General features: G+C 43.0%; 1 protein-coding gene across 1 annotated transcript in view; it reads right to left on the reverse strand.

Moving 5' to 3' along the window:
• Positions 1–17,235, reverse strand: part of Prkdc (protein kinase, DNA-activated, catalytic subunit) — a 126,199-nt gene that overhangs the window by 31,956 nt on the left and 77,008 nt on the right. The window contains exons 51-62 of the mRNA XM_048367451.1: positions 17,048–17,179; positions 15,833–15,944; positions 13,213–13,337; positions 12,972–13,121; positions 11,802–11,975; positions 11,319–11,417; positions 9,623–9,830; positions 7,913–8,102; positions 7,148–7,366; positions 4,311–4,423; positions 1,975–2,106; positions 685–864 (exon numbers count right to left, since the gene is read on the reverse strand). Of these exons, the coding sequence (XP_048223408.1) occupies positions 685–864; positions 1,975–2,106; positions 4,311–4,423; positions 7,148–7,366; positions 7,913–8,102; positions 9,623–9,830; positions 11,319–11,417; positions 11,802–11,975; positions 12,972–13,121; positions 13,213–13,337; positions 15,833–15,944; positions 17,048–17,179 (1,834 nt within the window). The remainder of the gene's footprint in view (positions 1–684; positions 865–1,974; positions 2,107–4,310; positions 4,424–7,147; positions 7,367–7,912; positions 8,103–9,622; positions 9,831–11,318; positions 11,418–11,801; positions 11,976–12,971; positions 13,122–13,212; positions 13,338–15,832; positions 15,945–17,047; positions 17,180–17,235) is intronic.

Here is a 17,235-nt window from a genome sequence, read left to right on the forward strand (position 1 = left end):
GACATTCTTCTGATGAGTATCTTTAAGCAGTAACTGAAAGCACATCCACGTTAAGTTCTCTGCTCAAGCTGGGTTCCCTTAGAAAAGACTTCTCCAACCACAGTGTCCAGGCCATCGATAACAGCACACATGCCTACCACATCAAGAGGACACCCGTGCACTTGCTTTGTTACTGCTCTATGCGGCTTGAAGACCACTGTCTTGCTCAAGTACTGTGGCAAACCGCCTCAGCTTCTGTTCTGTGTTTATCTGTGCATTGCCTGTCACCTCTCAAAACAGCAAATTTGAAGGGTAGGGATTTTGTCTCTTCATGGTTGTCATCTGACCTGACCTCTCCAATTAGAATAAAGCCAGACATATATGGCATCAACATCTTAGGAAGCAAGATAATTACACAAAATACAGAGTTTAATTAAAATGCTAAAGAGACTGGCTTAATACAAAATAAAACACTTTGAAAGCAACTTTCACTTTAGATTATTCTGTCATATTTAAGGAGTCTGCCACATTAAAAAAAATGTCATGTGCCCACCTGAAAAGAGGTAACTCAGTGAAGTTTCACTTCTCAGTGAAACACCTTATTTTTACCGAGTTTCAACTCAAGAAACAAAGTGATGGTGACTTTAGCTACATGTATGAAAGTAGACAATGCACGCTTGACCAGGAACAAGTATATATGCTCACCTGGATGCAAGACACAAATGGTGGAAAGAAAAAGAATGTGGTATTAAGAAAATGATTAAAGTTTTGGAGCAGTTTCTGAGTAATCATGTTTTTTTCAGACTTCATCTTTAATTTATCCATCTCTTTTACAATCCCAGAAAACAAGCCACTGAAGAGCTGTTTGGCAATTATTGGATCTCTCTGTAAAAATTAAAAAAAAAATTAAGAGCTGAAGTTTAAAAAACAAAAAGAGAGCTGAAGTTAAAACACTGTAATCCACCAGTACCATCAAAGCTTTTCTTTAAATATCAACTATGAACACATCTTTTTCACACTTGAGTTCTGCTCAGAAAATCTTTTTTTTTTGGCCAGTCCTGGGGCTTGGACTCAGGGCCTGAGCACTGTCCCTGGCTTCTTTTTGCTCAAGACTAGCACTCTGCCACCTGAGCCACAGTGCCACTTCTGGCCATTTTCTGTATATGTGGTGCTGGGGAATCAAACCCAGGGCCTCATGTATATGAGGCAGGCACTCTTGCCACTAGGCCATATCTCCAGCCCTGCTCAGAAAATCTTAACAGGTAATGTACATGTACAGAATTTGGAATTTATCCAAATGAATACAGAGTTGATTATGAAAGCATGGACCTTTGAGAGATCAATTTAAAAGCTCACATCTTGACCTCTCAATTCCAAAGCTTCACAGCTGTGAGGAAAACTGGCCAAAAATAACATGTCAAGTGTTTTGCCAAGAGCTGGACAAGACCTTGGGTAGAGTGGGGTTCAAGGTTCAACATTTGGCTTAGAGTAACTAATGATGAGCGTAAATAAAAAGTCAGCTTCTGTTTTTGATGCTGTTTTTGTGTTTCAGTTATCTAACGGTGTTCAGCCTTAATCCTCATTGGCTCCATTACCAAAGAAACACCAGACCCTCAAGCACGCCTGCACACATCAGAAACAATAGCAATGCCGATCACCCAGATGTATCGAATAAACGCCTACGTATAAAAATCAACAATTAAACATCACTCTGAGCCAGGCGCTGCTGGCTCACACCTATAATCCTAACTTCTCAAAAGGCCGAGATCTGAGGATCGTGGTTTGAAGCCAGCCTGAACAGAAAAGTCCCTGTGAGACTCTTATCTCCAATTAACTACTCAAGAAGCCAGAAATGGAGATGTGTGGTAGAGTGCTAGCCGTGAGCACGAAAGCTCAGGACTGATGCCCTGGCCTGGAGTCCACGTCCAGGCCTGGCACACAAAAAATAAAGAAATCAAATCACTGAGAAGAATACGCGTGGCGGGTGGGGCAGACCTGGGCCACGGCCTGCAGGGGGGTGATCAGGCAGCTGTGCTGGATCTGGATGTCAGGAAGGTCCCCGTGACGGTAACTTCGGTACAGAGTGACGTGGGCGTCCCGCTTCATCTTTAACTCCGTCTCCATCTCCTGTGATCACCCACAGCAAAAAGAGAACAGAAGAATCTCCATTTAGGAAAACCAGGTCTGTGTGCGCTATGAACCTGGATGGATGTAACAATCCATCTGTGATGGAGGGTGAATAATTTCAAAATGCAATTCATCCACACGTAAAGCAGCATGAGGAACCGCAATGAAAGCTGCAGACCGGTCAGGGGATTCGGAGAAGAGGAAGAGAAAGAAAATGAGATAGTTCCCAGCAAAACAGAATATATGCATGTCTGAAACACCAAGCTGAAAACCTCTTAGTGAACTAGAAAAAAAATTAAATCTGTGACCAGAAAGTAAACCAGGCTGGGAAGCAGCAGGGGAGGTACAGAAGAAGAGAAGAGAGCAAACAAGGATGAATAACATCCAGGTACATAGTCTGCCCATACAAAACCAGGACAATAAAACCTTGTTGAATTTGTTTTAAGAAGGGAGAGGGAGGTAGTAGGCGAATGATAGATGGGTAAGGCTGATCACAATATTTTATATGCATGTGTAGAAACCCTTGTACAACTAATATATGCTGATAAAAATAAAGGATCCATCTTTAGCATAAGTGAAGTGATACTTTTATTCACATGAGTATAGTCACTGTGGCAGAGGAGCACTGAAAAGGTAAAAATGCTCATTGCAAAGTAATCAGAAGCTTCAGAAAACAAGAAAATTTGATTTAAAACTTCTGTAAAAAGTATTCATCAAAGGCTGTGGTTCCTTTTTAAGCCCTCGACAAGTAAACTTTGGCTGAAGGCGCAAAGTAACTCTCAAGGCTTTAGCCATGACAAACCCCCAGCCAGATTGGGGGGTCTCACTGTCCCTGACCATCCCTGCTGAAATCAGTCCATCTGTTTTCCCCTTCTCAGTATTATCTTGCCATAGAGGCTTTCTTCTACCATCTCTCCTACACAGGTCTTCTCTAGATACGTACGCACATCACGTGTCTACTTCTAACCCCGCCACTGCTACAATCTCAACTTGTCTGCCTGCCTCTCACAAACTGCACTCCGTGAAGTCTTATATTCTGCTTACCACTACACTGCTAGCACCTCGCCTAGTGCCTGGCAGTCAATAAAACGCTTATTTTTCTCAATGAATACATTACTATAAACACAGGCCCTTCTGATGTCTGATTACCTCTGTGCCACTCCAAATTACCGCCCAGCAGCTCCACACATGAATCCTGTATGAGAGGGAATGTGGGGGCTTTTTGGAGAGAGAATCTCACCATGTATACCCAGGGCCCACACCTCCCAATTGCACTGCCCCAGCCTCCTCCCAGTGGCTGGAATTACAGGCATGTGCCACCATGTCCGCTGTCTTCCGGCAGCTTCTATCTAGCAATCTGGGTTTCCATGCCTTCTGTAAGTAACCTATCAAGCCCTGCCTGAAGAAAATGGCAACAGTTTGTCAGCAGCCAGAAAAATCTCAGAAGAATCTGAGGAAGCAATGGAGGCTCCTGAGCATTGTGATTTGCGACCTTTATGTTTAAAAGAATTATTATAGTTACAGAGAAAGCGATGAAAAAGGCAATGTATTTTCTCTCACTTTGTACTCAGATTTGAAAGGATTTACAATGAATTAAAACAATGACGGGGTTATTCATAATCTATCCTAACTTTCCTGGAAACTTGTTCATAATTTCTGCTTTGTATGCAAAATCAAAATAGTTAAACAAATTCAGGTTTCTGGACTGTCAAGTAGCTTTCTCCGGCCCCTTGTCTGTGCTACAATGTTCTCCAGGTTTATACCCTTGCTTTCCCACCGCAGTCAGATCTTGAGATTCTCTCTCCAACACCTTGGCCTTCAGATAGATTTGGGCCGATGCCTTGACAGCAGCTACCACAAAGAACATCAAGGAAGCAAGGTGGTCATGTTTTCACCCACAGAGAAAGCCCATTTGTAGAGAGAAGGGCAAAGCTAGCTGGAGTAGCCACAGAAAGAAGAGGCAGAGCTGGGTCCTGGCGGTCCCACAGAGATAGACAACAGATTCAGGAGGACATCAGGCATTAAATAACCTTCACATTCAGGGATGGCAAAGGTGACTTTGGTTCATAACCAAACCAACTATGGTTTTTAGTTTAAAGACTGATAGTGGAATTAACATCTCGAGGGGAACTTGTTCCCTTAATATAGCTACTAAGATATAAAATAAGTACTTCTGAAATTAAATTCATGAAAAAGATACAAACCTTCTCCCGTTTTTGTTCAGCAAGGCCTTTTCTGGCATAAATCATACTAAGTTTTTCTTGGTCTTTTAAAAATCGTCTGCGTAATTTCAGTATTTCTGCCCGGCTGTCTGTGCCTAAAGAACATAAAGTAAGCTGGTTTCTAGCAGTCAACTCAATATCTGTAGTTAACCTCAACTTCTTCCCAAGGTCCACTGAAGTAAGAATATATGTTTATCTCTATGTTTTAATTTTTCTCATTAATATTTTCTTTAAGACATTAACCCACAAGAAACAGCAAGGGAGACCGTTAACAAATTCTGGAAGCTAAAGAACAGGAGGATCATCTCAGTGAATCCTAGCGAAGCATTAGAGAAAACAGAGACACAACAAGGACTACAGAGAAAATGGAAAAGGCTGAGGATCTAACAACAATAAAACTGAATTATAACTTCTAGTTTATAAACTCTATTTTCTTTCAATGATAACAAATAGTATACAGTAGATATTAATTTTAAGAAATGTAAGATGTTTTTATTTAGGCAAGAAAGTACACATACCCAAAAATGGCATGTGAAATATTTTATATCTATAAAGGTTTATGGGCAGACTTGAGTATGCTAATCAAGTGAAAACAAACAGCTAATGGCATCAAAGTTAGCTACTTAGCTACTTATATGACTGAGTTTTTACAAAACGCATACATAAACTCCTATGAAAAATGGTTCTGGGGCTGGGAATATGGCCTAGTAGTAAAAGTGCTCGCCTCGTATACCTGAAGCCCTGGGTTCGATTCTTCAGCACCACATATATAGAAAAAGCCAGAAGTGGCGCTGTGGTTCAAGTGGTAGAGTGCTAGCCTTGGGCAAAAAGAAGCCAGGGACAGTGCTCAGGCCCTGAGTTCAAACCCCAGGACTGGCAAAAAAAAAAAAAAAAAAAAAAACAAAGAAAAATGGTTCTAAACTAGGTTTTACCTCTTACTTTAACTTGGACACAGTCTCTTGAATTCCTTCCATACCATCCATGATATTTTTTTACTTGGAAAAGGCAGACAGCAAAGCACTGCTGTTTAATTTGAGTTATGACAACCGCTGCACCCCCAGCAATTTTCACTTCATGCTGAGCTTCATCTTCATTCAGTAAGAAGCCAACTAGCCCAGAGACCATCTACCAGTCTGCACACATTAAGTGGACTACACACTGCTCCAAAGGCAGACCTCTCCTTCACAATGCGTCAGAGCTCACTGCAAAGGCCTCATTCACCCGAAGATGCGTGTGTCTATATGTCTGAGACAATCAACCAAAGAAGTGATGAGAGGCAAGAGCCACCTTAGGACTTCCTTTTAAACATGATAGCTTAAGCTTGTGGGAAAGACCAAGGGCCATACACACTTGTGGACCAGCAGCTTGAAGGACTAATAGCAGCAGAAGAAAGTAAGAGGAGGATTTGTGAGGAGCAGCTGAGCAGGAAAAGAGAGAGAATGAGATCACACTATTGAGTGTGGAGCAAGAAAATGGCTACTCTTTCCTCTCTCTAAAGATAAAGGTAAAGAATTGTGAAGAGCCACAGATTGGTAACTGAAAAGAATGAAAAGGAATAGAGGAAAGAGTGCATGTACGTATCACCATTACATAAACTTAGTTCCTACTTTTAGTTACTCTAGTAATCTTACTTCTATAAATCTCAACAGACATGGTTCGTTTCCCCAGGGGTCCATACGGGGTCCATACGGGGACCTGGTGCTGCCCATTTTCTTCCTCTGGGCTTTCACTCACTCCCAGAGCTGCAAGTCTTATAGCGAGTTAACATCCGCCGTGTCCGCCTGGCGTAAGGTCTGGAGCCTATCAGACTTCCTACTCTGTTGCCTTAGGATCTCACTGGCTCGGACACGAGGATGTCCCCTTCACTTTCACGCCACCAAACCCTTACGTAATGGTGCCTCTGGCCCTGCTTCTTTTTTTTTTTTTTGGGCCAGTCCTGGGCCTTGGACTCAGGGCCTGAGCACTGTCCCTCGCTTCTTCCCGCTCAAGGCTAGCACTCTGCCACTTGAGCCACAGCGCCGCTTCTGGCCGTTTTCTGTATATGTGGTGCTGGGGAATCGAACCTAGGGCCTCGTGTATCCGAGGCAGGCACTCTTGCCACTAGGCTATATCCCCAGTCCTGGCCCTGCTTCTTAATATTCCACTCTACCTGCTGGTCTCAAGTACCGCTCTAACAGGGCCAGAGTCCGCACACCTGCCTCTACCCGGTGTACTAGGTGGCTGCTTCTGAAGTAGACCTCACCTGCCACAATCCTGTCTCCTTCTGAGCGTCCTTAACCACACCTTCCTATGTGTCCCAGAGCACCCACCTCGCCCGCTTAAAACCCAGGCGGCCTTTGCACAAACAGCTCTCCATCAACATTCCTCACTCAAGCTCCCTGAGTTTCGCCCACTACACCAACACCTTGCTGCCTTTCCATCCTCCTCCCCTCCTGCATGCCAGGCCCTCTCCTCTGAGAGACCCCTCCTCCTCCAGACTTCCTCTCCATTCCCACTCTCGCTGTAAACTCACTCAAGGCTTATTAGACTTGGCTTACAAGTATACCTTATGTGATGATAACCCATGCAACTGATGGGTAAGGCTAATGTTGGACAAAGGCATTAAATAACTTCATTTCAGTTCGCTCAGTTATTCTGCAACATTTAAAAAACAATACTTTCAATATGCCAGTGTCCAGACAACACTTACTGAATTGAATCTTAATGGGTTTAATTATGTTACAAGGAAATGTAGATACAGGCAGAAATACTTTCTTGAGCTAAGCCTTGGCAGGCATTTAAGAGGGTAAGTAATTTTAAACATGTTTTAGCAATCTTACCATCTTTTGCTTTGTTATCCACCTCATCTCCAGGAAGGCCCAGCTTTTTTTGCCCAAAATCAGGTCCCACAGATTTCCAAGACACTCTCTGTGACTTTTCACCCCTCTTGTTGGCAAACAGCAAGGAGGAAGACAAGGAATCGGATGACAAGGACACTGTGTAATCTTCCAGTGGGTCAACGCTGCTTCCGGTCAGCCAATTAAATGAATTTCTTCCATCTGTAACACATATGGCCAGAGCAGTCAGGACACTGGGCATCATCCGACACAACCCGCACAGGGCAGGGACATCCACTAGGGGGCCCCGTGGAGGCAGATCTCCAGGACAACTTGAAACTCTGGGCTGAGACAGTTTCCCAGTGTCCAACCCAAAGCAGACTAGGCACCTTAGACTCTTATCTCCAACTGACCACCAGAAAACAAGAACTGGCGCTGTGGTTCAGGTGGTAGAGTGCTAGCCTCGAGCTCTTCTGTAGAGCTCAGGGACAGCGCCCAGGCCCAGAGTTCTAGCCCCATGACCAACAAAAAAAACAAACAACAAAAAAACCCCACTATAGCTCCCCAGTTTTCTTCCCCTACTTCCTAATAGCCATTATTCTATGTCTTTACTGTTCTAGAAACTTGCATCATCTCGTCCTTTGGCTTTTCTTCACTGTGTTTCTTATAATTGTATTACTGTCATTTAATGCCTCACAAAGGGCAATGTTCAGGCAATAGTTGCCGCTTTTTACCTGTAGTTTGTACCTTTTTACAGGTGCTTTTTACCTGTAGTTTGTGTAGGAGTAAAATCATACTGTTGTTGGGTGACTCGAACTTGTCCAGCCTTTGGCCCTCGAGTTTGGAGGCGGCCTTCCTGAGTTGGGGTCTGGAGGGTGCTGGGGGAAGCCTGGGTCTCAATAAACATTGGAGTGAGAACAGTACTTCGGAAGCGCCAGTCAGGATCAATGGTACACTCCTGCAGGAAGAAAGTTTCCAAGGAAAGAATGTTCTTTGGACAGCAGCGGTAGATATTTTTATTTAAGATCCAAGAATAAACCGGATGCTGGTGACTCACATCTGTAACCCTAGCTACTCAGAAGGCAGAAATCTGAGGATCTCAGTTTAAAACCAGCCCAAGCAGAAAGTCCATGAGACTCTTAGCTCCAAAAGCCAGAAGCAGAGCAGGGGTGGCTCAAGTGATAGAGCATCAGACTTGAGCAAAAAAAAAAAAAAAGCCAAGTGAAAGCAAGAGAGAGGCCCCGAGTTCAAGTCCAAGTACTGACAAAAACAAATAAAATAAAACCCAAGAATACAGCCAGATGAGCTTGGGCTCATTATAATCCCAGAATTAGGGTGATAGAGGCAGGAGGATAGCAAGTTTGAGGCCCATCTAGGACTACATAGTGAGTTCAAAGGCCATCCCATAAGATGCTGTCTAAAAAATTTAAAAATAAATTTAAAAAATCAAACAGAATCAGGCATTGGTGGCTGGTGACTATAATGCTAGCTACTCAGAAGTCTGAGATCTGAGGATCTTGGTCCAGCCAGCCCAGGCAGACAAGTCAGAGTGACTTCTACCTCTAATTAACCAGCAAGAAACCAGAAGTGGAGCTGTGGTTAAAGTGGTCTACCACCGGCTCTAGTACCAACCATGAGTGAAACAGCTGAGCAAGAAGACAAGTTTTTCATTCCAATATACAGTAAGGGCACAACAAAAGAACCAAACACCACCATCAGTAAAGCAAGTGCACCTGAAGAAGAACCTTCAGCAATTTAAATATTTCAACAAGAGCAAAAAAAAACAAAATTAGTCTCCACCAGGCAGACACCGTTCCCCACTTCCACCCTGTGCGTGGGGAGGCTGACGCCCCTGGGCGGTGGAGGCGGAGCTGAGACACAGCGTGCACAGGCCACACCACGGCCGAGCCGTGGGAAGGAGCACCCCTAACCTGAACACGCAACACCCAAAGTGCTTCAGCCTGGGACGTTTCTTGAGCAAGGACATGGTGCCTTAAGGGAAAGGCTCAACTGGCTTCCTGAGTTGGAGTTTAGTCAGAGTGTATGAATTTACCTTTACACTATGTGTTTATAGAGCAAATGAAACACAAATAAGTTTTGTGTTTACATTTGGGTTCCCTTCACCGGACAACTCATTATAGAAATGCAGATACTCCAGAATCCAAAAATAATCTGAAATCCAAAGCACCTCTGATCCCCAGCATTTTGGATAAAGTATCTTCAACCCGTACCAAGGAATACCAGAGTAAACAGGATACAATCAAGCCCAAGGAGTATCTTTGTCAGTGTGTAGTCTATTGTGATCATATAGCTGTCAGGGGAAGGCATGAATTGCAAATCCCCCAGGTAGGACAGAGAAGTAACAGGAAAGGGAGAAATCCAAGCAGAATTAAGAAAGCAGGTTTAACACTACTAGAAGACATTCACTAACAAAGAAAGTGTGTAGGGCTCATCATGCTCCATACACAAGCACTTCACCTGAAATTCGCATTCTGACAGGGGATGCTCAAACATGGGGTTCAGATAATCTGGGCTCATCCTGGTCATTTCAAGCAGAAAATTTGTAGCTAAACTTAAAAAGTGAACTTCAATCTTAGGAGAATATAAAGAATTTAGTGCCAATAATCGGTCCAAGGCATTTGACGGTAATCTGGTTTCATGGCTCCAGAAATTCCGAATAATTAATCTGGAAAACAGAGAGAAGAGCACAGGTTCAGACACGGCCAAAGGCAGGAAATGACTGCACGCAGGGTTATGTTTGAAGGATATGGCTTTCCATCCACAGGCGGGAAAACCACACCCAGAGCTTTGTCAAGTATGAACTGAGTGACACAAAGGAAAGACACACAGAAGCAGGTATATCCCTAAGAAGTATATCCCTTATCAAGAAGTAAGGCACTCCCGTTTCTACTGCTCCTGTCTCTACTTCCTGGGAAGTTTTCAATGACAACTAAATTAATGTTAGCAATGTTGAAACTGAAAACTCATTTTACGGAGTTTCAGTCGCTGATGGCTAACATTGTTAATCCTATATGCTCAGAAAGGCTGAGATCTGAGAGTCATGGTTTGAATCTAGCCCAGGAAGGAAAGTTGGCTAAGACTTTTATCTTCTATTAACCAGCAAAAGGCTAGAGGTGGAGGTGTTTCAATTGCTAGAGCTCCAGCTTGAGAAGAAAAGCCAAGTAAAAGTATGAGGTACTGAGTTCCAGTGCCAATGTGCACATGTGTGTGCGTGCATGGATGCATAAACGCACACATGCACACAGACACACTCACAAAGAAGATAAAAGAAATTTCAGAGCCAGGGTGTAGCCTAGTGGTAGAGTGCTACCTAGCACATATAAAGCTCTGGGACTGATCCCCAGCACAAACAACAACAAAAAATTTCATATAGGCTGGGAGTGTGGTTTAGTGGTAGAGTGCTTGCCTGGCACACTTGAAGCCCTGGGTTCAATTCCTCAGTACCACATACACAGAAAAGGCCAAAAGTGGTGCTGTGGCTCAAGTGGTAGAGAGCTAGGCTTGAGCACAGAAAGGCAGGGGCAGCGCCCAGGCCCTGAGTTCAAGCCCCAGGACTAGCAAAGAACATTTTTTTTTCATATAATCATTATTTCTTTACTAAAACAGTTCACTGTAAGATTATAGGTTATGAACAAAGAGGAATTAAAAACTGTTTTAGACTTAACAATTTAATAATCTTACGAAACCTAGGTGTAATTTCTGAAAGCTTAATGAATTTAAAATTGCAGCCAATGAAAAATAAGTGATATATCAAATTGAAGCTTATGGCCCTTCTTATATAACTGGTCCTTGATAAGACATGTATATAATGAGTTAGGGTAGACATTAGATCACTACTATTATCATTCACATTCCCATATGAACATCAACTCATAATACGATTGTTTATTTTTCTAAGGTTTCTAACATACCACTCATCGTTAATACGTACAGTATGATGGTGACTATTGGTGTTATGTGCAAAGCAGAACAATCATTATTTTCATAGTGAAAAATTATAACCCACATTGCAGAGGGAATGCAGGAAGTAGAGAAAATGCTCATAACATAAAGACATTCCTAAAGCTACTAGAGAAATATTTTAAGCTGCTCTACAGAACAAGATCCCTAAAATGTCATATGTTAGACCAATAATTCCAGGAAAAGCACATACTGAAGCCCAAGGTTCTCATCAATCAATCCTTGAATCAGCACATCTTTGGCCAGTTTAAGTATTTCCTGGGAGTCACTATCCATTTGACTTTCTGGATCTCTGTTTGAGAAATTTTGAAGGAAAAAAAAAAAAGACAAAACATTAGAAGTCTTTTCTATCTCTGCTGTGTAGACTGAAGAGAAAAAGGATGGCTTTCCCAGAGGACCCCAACTTCCTGGGATGCTGCCTCTGAGACTGTCTTCCCTGCGAGGCACAAGCAGGGAGAGGTGACACATCATGGCAGAATTTCCTCCTTAATCTAGCCAGATCTTAAAAGTGAAGCTACAAAAATAAGCCACTTAAGAGAACACCCTATATATTTACAATGTAACTGATGTATCAGTGCCTAAATATTTTCAAACATTCATGAAATGGTTTAGAATAAGGATAGAAATCAACATATGGAAGTAAGCGTGTAAAAACTTTAACTATGATGTAACTTGCCTGTAGTTGTCATAAATCCACATGACGATGTTATACATTTGTTCCCTACACATTGGAGAAGGATGGGAAACAAACTCCATGACAGGGTTCAGAAGTTCTCGGAGTTCTACTGGTTTTAATTTTGCCATCATCTTATAAATTATGTCCAAACACACCTTTTGTCTTTCATCATCTCTATAATAAAAAAGAGTCTTTAAAACATACAAACTTAATAACTCTCATCATCATACTTTTTTTTGTTGACACTATGTTTTTTTCTTTTGAAGGTACTAGAGTTCGAATTCAGAGCCTCATCTTTGCTAAGCAAGTGCTCTACCCCTTCAGCCACACTGTTAGCCATTTTTGCTTTCATGAGACTCTGTCTCAAAAAGAAAACAGGAGGAATGAAACATAAAATAAGAGAGGAAGAGCCCACCAACAGCATACAACTTTCAAGGGTACATTCACAGGGTGTATGTGATTCTACTATTAATTAATAACCCTTTAAGGGGGGAAAAAAAAAGGGAGGGTGGAAGAGAGGGAGGGAGGGAGGGAGGGAGGGAGGATCAAGTTGTTTCTAGCAACTGTCATGTCAGACAATGAAGTTAAAGTGTAGCCTTGGTTCTAAATGAAGCAAGTGACTATTTCCTTGGTTTTCGATCTTGTAGTCCTTAAAGCACTCAGCATAAGGCCTATACACAGTAGATATTTACTGAAGAGTAATAGAATACGACATACATGCTTTGCTAGTACATTATGCACTTATCAATCATTATATAAAAGGTATGTATAAACGCTAAAAAAGAGTAATAAATAAGTAACCAGTAGCTTCTTCTTTGAAATTTACTTTTATGCTGCAGCATAATTTTGAAAATAAAAGGACAATTTTAACACATAACAAAAGGCTTGTACCTGACAGAACAGGTATGGAGCTCTAAACCACACACAAATCTGAAGAGCCAGAGACACTACCTGCATTTATCGGTAAGGTGTTCAAGGCCCAGGACATGGCCTCTCAGGAGAAAGGCAGGGATGGGCCCCCATCTTAGTCCTATACCGTTTCCCACCTTTTCCTCTTAGGATCGAATCTTGCAGAGAGGCCTCTCGTGAAAACTCGTAAGTACTTCCTGAGTGTCATGAGATACACGAGAGGACATCGGGGATCCTGGGTGTGGGCTGCTGCTCACTTACCTATGTCTCATGACTTGAACAAAGTTTTTGCTCTTCAGCTGGAAGTACAGGTCTGTTATTTCCTCTGCACGACAAAGTATGACCTCTAGACAAAGTGTTTTCATTATTCCGTGAAATTTTGGCAAGAGAAAGAACACAGCGTTCAAGAACCTAAAGGGCAGGACAGGGGCTGGTGAGGAACTGGCCACTGCCCACCTTGCTAACATGTCCAACACAACCCACCCAGCGGACCGGCCCCTACCTGTCAGCAAGTGGAGGGAAGCCCTTCACTGCTTTGTTCAAGCACACAATAAACTTGTCTTCCATGGTATTCTGATGTTGCTTCAACTGTTTTACTACCAGTTCATGTACCGACTCTGCTAGCACCTAAAAAATTAGGTTGCTTTTGAAATACACAAAAGTGGAACGTTATGTTAAGTATTTAAAAATAAGGTTTATCTTGAATACTTAAGTGAACCCAAGGATGATGTCCAATGTTGTTGCCTACACCAAAGAGAGAGAGAGAGAGAGAGAGAGAGAGAGAGAGAGAGAGAGAGAGAGAGAGAGAGAGAGAGAGAGAGAGAGAGAGAAAGAAAGAGAGGAAGGGAAAGAAAGGAAAAAGGAAGGGGCTGGGAATATGGTTTAGCAGCAAAGTGCTTGCCTTGCATGCATGAAGCCTTGGGTTTGATTCCTAGGCACCATATAAACAGAAAAGGCCAGAAGTGTCACTGTGGCCCAAGTGGTAGAGTGCTAGCCTTGAGCAAAAAGAAGCCAGGGACAGTGCTCAGACCCTGAGTCCAAGCCCCAGGACTGGCAAAAAAAAACAACAACAAAAAAACAGAAAAAGGAAGAAAGGAAGGAGAGAAAAAAAATCGAGGGAGGGAGGGAGGGAGGGAGGGAGGGAGGGAGGGAGGAGGGAGGGAAGAGGAAGGAACGAATGAACGTAGGTTAGGTACATCTAGGAATATCATTAACCACAAATTTCAGTGAGACTGAACCCAACAAATAATATTTCAACTATTATTTTACTATTGATTTATATATACTAGCTAGCTTGTGTCTGCTTAATATTTAAAGTATTTAACGACATGAGGAAATGGCTTAGCAAGTATACAAGCATACAAAGCAAGTTATGGAGTAGTATGGATAAAGAGCTAGGAGCAGGCGCCCGGCTACACAGAGCTGGGAGTAAAGAAGGACAATGCCTGGTGGAGAAAGCAAAAGAAATATTCTACTTCCTCATACTTTGTTTTACTCCCCAAATTTCCACACCAACTCTCTACAAATTTAATACTTGTGAAAAAAGAAACTATGTAAGGCAAAAGCATTTATCATTTAAGTTGAAATGTAAGTAAATGAGTCAGGCACCAATGGTTTTACACTTGTAACCCTGGCAATTCAGGAGGCTCAGATCTGAGGATCACAAAGTCCAAAGGTAGCCCGGGCAGGAAAGCCCACGAGTCACTTCTCACCTCCAACCAACCAGAAAAAAGCTAGAAGTTACAGGCCCAGTGGCTCACGTCTATAATCCTAGTTACTGAAGCTGATCTCAGGTTCCCAGTTCAATGCCAGCAAGGGCAAGAAAGTCTTTGAGATTCTTATCTCCAATTAACTACCAAAAAGTCAGAAAGGAAGCTGTGGCTCAAAACGGTAGAGCACTAGCTCTGTGCACAAAATCCTCTGGGACAACAGCCAAGCCCTGAGTTCAAGCCCCAGGACCATCTGCCCTCCCCCGCTCCCCAGAAACACACACACACACACACACACTTATTTTCCCAAGGGGTGAGGATGGTATTTCTAAGTTGGTTAATTTCACTTAAATATAAACAAACCAAGAATCAGAGCTGTGAATATAAGCCAAGTTTGCCCTCCTGCATCCCTTGGTATATACCTAGGCTCTCTGGACTCTCCTAAGACTCTTGCCACCAGCACTAGCACCAGCCTGACAACACTGTAGACCAGACATCACCCTGTCTTTCCTTTAAGGGAAGAGTGAAGACACAAATGTGGGAATCCTAACACAAAGGCAGTTTTAAATCCATAAAGCTGGATGAGGTAGGCAGAAAGGTAACGAATAAGAAATCAAAAACAGGGGAAAGCAGCTAGGAAAATGCAGAAGGAGCTAAAGCAAGTGGGAAGGAAGCTACGAGAGTATCCTGGATGCCGGAGCTGCCTGCCCCACCCAGCCCAAATGCAGAACTGAGATCCTGGGGAGCTGTACAGCAACTCTTTTGTTTTCCTGGCACTGGAGGTAGAACCTAGGGCCTCCCACATGCTGCACTCTGCATCCTCCGACCCGCGCATGGCATCTGAACACGGGAGGAGGTTCTGTGCTGCAGAAGCCTCCCTAGGCTGCACTACCGTCAGTGCAGTTAGAGCATGCTGCTGGACACACCCCGATCTCAAGGTGAACTACACTGGAATGCACACTGCAAAGTCATGCGAAGTTAGCAGGCCACAGGAGACAGGGACGTGCCCCGAGAAGCCCCTGCTCCTGCTCCACAGCTCTGGGCATCTGGAAGGAGGATGTGGCCAGGATACGTTGGCCTGAACCACAAGATATGTCTACCTGCATACTTCTCCCTAAAAGAACTCCTATAAAAAACAATCTGGTAAAAAAAATACTCTTATCCCAATTCTTAAAATAAAAGCCAATTTTCAAATGTTTTGCCACAATTCTAGGTATGTAAAGTCTCATGACAGCTTTAAATTGAAACGGCATTATATTTGATAGATATATAGCAGGAAAGAGAATGAGACCTAATCAATGGAGGTGCCCACTTTGTTTCACAAAGCATACAATACACACATAGAATGTGAAGGACCACTAAAGAACAAAACTGGAGAATAAGTACTCATTGAGAATTATTTAGCACACTCACATTTTTTCTTTCAATCAAATACTGAAGAACCAGTCCTAGAACTTCTGCTGCTGCTGCATACACCTCTTTATATTTTACAAAAGACATGTTATTAACCAAGGCTTGAAAATATCTGCAACAAATACAGAAAATTATAATACGCATAAAATAATCCATGGATCTTTGACACAAAAATACAGTGACTCTCTTCCTTGTGTCCTAATAGCACCCAATGAGACAATGTGAAGATAAACACGATGCGCGGCTGGGAATGTGGCTTAGCGGTGGAGTGCCAGCCCCGGGACTGGCAAAAAAATGCCAACTGCTTGTACAGAAGCATGCTGACAGATGGACTGAAGGGCTCTGACATCGTAACCATGCCAGCCCACTGTTCAACCTCGGGGGATCACTGGTCGTATACTGCCTCGCTGACACCACAGCAAACCGAGAAGAAGGCTGACGTTCTATGTAAAGAGCACTCTGTGAGCCCTCAGACTCCGTCAGGTTGTTCCCGGTGTGGAAACCAAAGCTCAAAAAAAAAAAAAGTCTAAAGGTGAGCACGTCTGTGCCGAGCCAGGAGCTACCTCGGCCCCGGGCTCACATGGCCCCTAGCCCCAGAGGCTGATACAAAGAACTAACCGGAAAAACTGAAGCACCCCTAGCAAGTGGAGAGGTCAGCAGACCGGGCGAAAGTGCATGGAGCAACCACCATGTAAACACCCGCTTCACAAGTCCTAAATGGTAAGGTGACAGACAGTTGAACACTATCTCACTCAAGCCCTTCCCTTCACGCGGGGGCTCACGCATCCCATCTCCACGGAGGGAGGCCTGACTCGGTGGGGGAAGCCAGGCCAGGGGCAGGGCAGCTGGTGTTGGGCACAACCCCCCCCGCCCCCCAGTCAAAACCTTTCAATCAAGCTTCTCACTATGTCCATGTAATTCTCCAGGGTAAATGCTGAAAACGTCCATTTCCATCTAACACCTCTCATCTATCCACACGTACGTGAAAAAGATTACACTAAGGTTTTCAAATTTTGATTCATTTTGTTCACTGCAGAAATATTCCTCCTCCCATTTGGCTTGTTAACCCAATCGCATAATTTTAGGTACAAATATTTAAAACTCAAGTTCTGGTCCTTAAATGTATCAAAATGGAAACTTGCTCCACTTTGAAAATCTAGTCCAGATATACTACGACCTAAAAAAAAGAAATCAAATAAAAACTATGATACTTACTTAATACTCTCTATGCCACACTTTGGGTCATAGGGAGGCAAATTATTGGCCATGACAATGCCTAATAACTGAATCCCTATGGAATTGTCTTTAGAATTAGAGTTTGGGCTGGAAAACTTCTCAAATATTAGCCTGAAACAAAAGTAGAAGTGAGAAAGCAGATTGTCATGAAATGAAATGAGAAGTAG

Source organism: Perognathus longimembris, chromosome 18 (assembly GCF_023159225.1).
Source record: "Perognathus longimembris pacificus isolate PPM17 chromosome 18, ASM2315922v1, whole genome shotgun sequence".
NCBI lineage: Eukaryota > Metazoa > Chordata > Mammalia > Rodentia > Heteromyidae > Perognathus > Perognathus longimembris.